A 2,892-nucleotide genomic window follows, 5' to 3' on the forward strand; every position below is an offset into this window, starting at 1 on the left:
GATCCATACTTGGCGCCTGTGTATTGAAGTCGCTGAAAATATCGCAATACTATGCTATATCGATTCCCCCCCCATCCCTACTATATACTGTATTGTACATACGTGCATGGACACACAAGTGCAAGCCCGATAAAGTGTTTTAGGAGGTCAACTAATGTGAACTTTTTAGAAGCAGAGTCCAATCTCAAATGCTCTTTAGGCCTCGGGGGCACCGAGAGCCTCACGTTCAGGTTTAGTCGTGGCCTCTCACCTTCAACACATCCAGCAAATCCTTCTCCGAGATGTCAGGAAATTCTATCCTATGGGAAGTATCGATGATGGCGTGCATCTTGGCAATCTGATTGGTGATGCTTTGGAAGGGCGTTTTGCCGTAAGTCATGCAGTACAGGATACATCCAAGGGACCACACGTCACCTTTGGGACTGATCTGGGAAAAAGAAAAAGCATGTTTAAACCACTTTGCAATCAGAAACGATTGTTTGTATTGTTTCATTGACTTGTTAGGAGTACCTTTGAGTTTGCTTTCCCTGCCTTGGATGAAGGGTCTCGGATGGCTTCGGGGGGCATATAGTTTAATGTTCCAACCTGGGTTTGACAAACAACCGTGTATTACATGAGTACAGCCCCTCCCACCTGGAGGGCAGATCTGATGCAGCCAATTATGTTTACAGTAAATCTTTACATAGATTTCCATACATTTGAAACCTATTTTGGTTGCTGCACATCCATGAGAATGCCTAGCAGGGCTCACCATTCAGAAAATGTCACGTTTGATATAGATTTTTAGGCTCAAGATTTGATTAATTATGTAAATGTAGTTACCTTTCCAATTATTAGTAATACTAATTAGTATCAATAACTTACATTGTGCGTTTGCAGCTAGTGTAGATGATCGGATTATCAATGCATCTCAAGTGCATTTACACCGGGATTTGTTTCCAAATATGTCCAACCCCATCACCAGGGAAAAGCATTAACTATACATGTAAGAGACTTAATGTGTTCCTTTAGTGTATAACATACATCTTACCTGTGAGTCCTTCACAATGCTCGTTACATCTGGTTGGATACTGTTTGCGATGCCAAAGTCAATCAACTTCAGGGAAGCATTCACTATGACAAAATTTGCTGGCTTCAAGTCACTGTGGACAATTCCTGCGAAGAAGACACAGAGGACATATACATATATGAAGATCATTTTTGTGTGCCATTTAGTAAACCCTGGGAACATTAGTGAGAGCTATAAAGACAGCGAACCATGTTTGTGGATGGTGTGGACAGCCTCCAGCATGTTCTTCCAGTAGAACATCCTTTCATGCGGATTCACAGTTTTGCGGTTTCGCAACCATGTGTTCAGATCCAGGTTCCCACACTCCATCAGCATGTAGATGTAGCTGTTGGTTATTTCACTGCAAAGACAACAGTCATGGTATTTGTAATTACAATGCATTGTTACGTTGTCTTTTTGTTTCATAGGCCAGTGATTCCCAAAGTGGGGGTCGGGACCCACGGGGGGGGGGGGGGGGGGTTGGCAAGTTGATTTCCAGAAATAAAAATAAAAATTGACCAACGATTAGAAATGGCGTATATTAGCCATGATTTTAACACAAGATAAAACTAGTGACTAAATTTAAAATAAAACCAAGCAAATAAATAAAAAGGGAACGGCTCTTTTGATTTTCTTTGACCACTCTGACCCCTGAGGTCATTGCGACAGATTTACAGCATATTAACGACAGAATCAGTTGTAGCAGTGCGGTGTGCAGCGCGACTGAAGGTGGAGGATGATCTCCGAGTAGCGGCCTCCAACATTAAACCAAGATTGGACTTGCTGTGCTCCAAACATACTGCACATCCATCTCATTAGGTGAGGTTCAAATTAAAGTAATGAGTAAATGACTGTAGAATAATGTTATGGCTGTTTTGTTATTTTGTGTTGTCAATATGCTCGTGTTTGGATACGCCTTTAGTGCGTGGGCGGTTGCGCGCAATGTTTATATACGTTTATATGGGGGGGGGGGGGGGGGGTCGCTATTAGTCTACTTGCACCGTTACTTTGGGGGTCGCGGGCTGAAGGTTTTGGGAACCCCTGTCCTAGGCCGTGTACTTACTAGTCATAGAGCTTGATGATTTGATCGCTGTACTGCTGCAGGTGGTTCAGATGCTGAATCTCATTTTTGTAGCTTTCTACTGTCTGAGCGTCCGCCTCCTCCAGGTCCACGTACTTCACAGCAAACAGCTGCTTTTTGTGATCGAGGACCTGGTAGACCTGAAACAAACAGAAAACACTAAGAGTCATCAGACTGCGTCACTTAGCCCCTAATCCATCATCTATGGGCTTTTACTAATGTTATGCAACTAAAGAAAGACATTCAGTTTTTACAAAATATGTTTTCTAGAAACTGGTGTTATACAGTTCACATCGACAATGCAACGATCGGTTATTACCCATAACAACAATGTTAATATCTGTTATCAGTATGGGACCATAATGTTCATATCGGAGCATCCCTAGGTCCTGTACTATTTACAATTTAAAATGTCTAACTGACTAAATTGTGGCTGCACAAAAAAGGAATAGTTATTGCTTTTGTATTGTTGTTATTCTACAGTTATGACTGACTGTCACACCAGATGACTGTATGTTTTGTTTATGTTTAGTCTAGTTAACAGTATATATTTTAACAGCTGTATAATATGTGTTAAAAATATATACAAATACTGTACATATACTGTAAATGTATGTACAGTATATATTTTATTTATATATTTATACAGTATTTGTATATATATTTTTAACACACTGGTACTCGGTATCAGAATCTGGAAGAAAAAGATTGGTATTAAAACCAGCCTGTTATATAGGACAGCTGAAGACATGAAAGGGGGGGG

The 2,892-nt window shown here is 40.8% G+C and overlaps 1 protein-coding gene across 4 annotated transcripts in view; it reads right to left on the reverse strand.

Moving 5' to 3' along the window:
• Positions 1 to 2,892, reverse strand: part of ttk (ttk protein kinase) — a 14,381-nt gene that overhangs the window by 2,334 nt on the left and 9,155 nt on the right. For all 4 annotated transcript variants that reach the window (XM_032519428.1, XM_032519426.1, XM_032519427.1 and 1 more), the window contains exons 18-22: positions 2,112 to 2,269; positions 1,258 to 1,409; positions 1,031 to 1,155; positions 511 to 585; positions 251 to 427 (exon numbers count right to left, since the gene is read on the reverse strand). In XM_032519428.1, the coding sequence (XP_032375319.1) occupies positions 251 to 427; positions 511 to 585; positions 1,031 to 1,155; positions 1,258 to 1,409; positions 2,112 to 2,269 (687 nt within the window). The remainder of the gene's footprint in view (positions 1 to 250; positions 428 to 510; positions 586 to 1,030; positions 1,156 to 1,257; positions 1,410 to 2,111; positions 2,270 to 2,892) is intronic.

This window comes from Etheostoma spectabile, chromosome 6 (genome assembly GCF_008692095.1).
Source record: "Etheostoma spectabile isolate EspeVRDwgs_2016 chromosome 6, UIUC_Espe_1.0, whole genome shotgun sequence".
Lineage (NCBI taxonomy): Eukaryota > Metazoa > Chordata > Actinopteri > Perciformes > Percidae > Etheostoma > Etheostoma spectabile.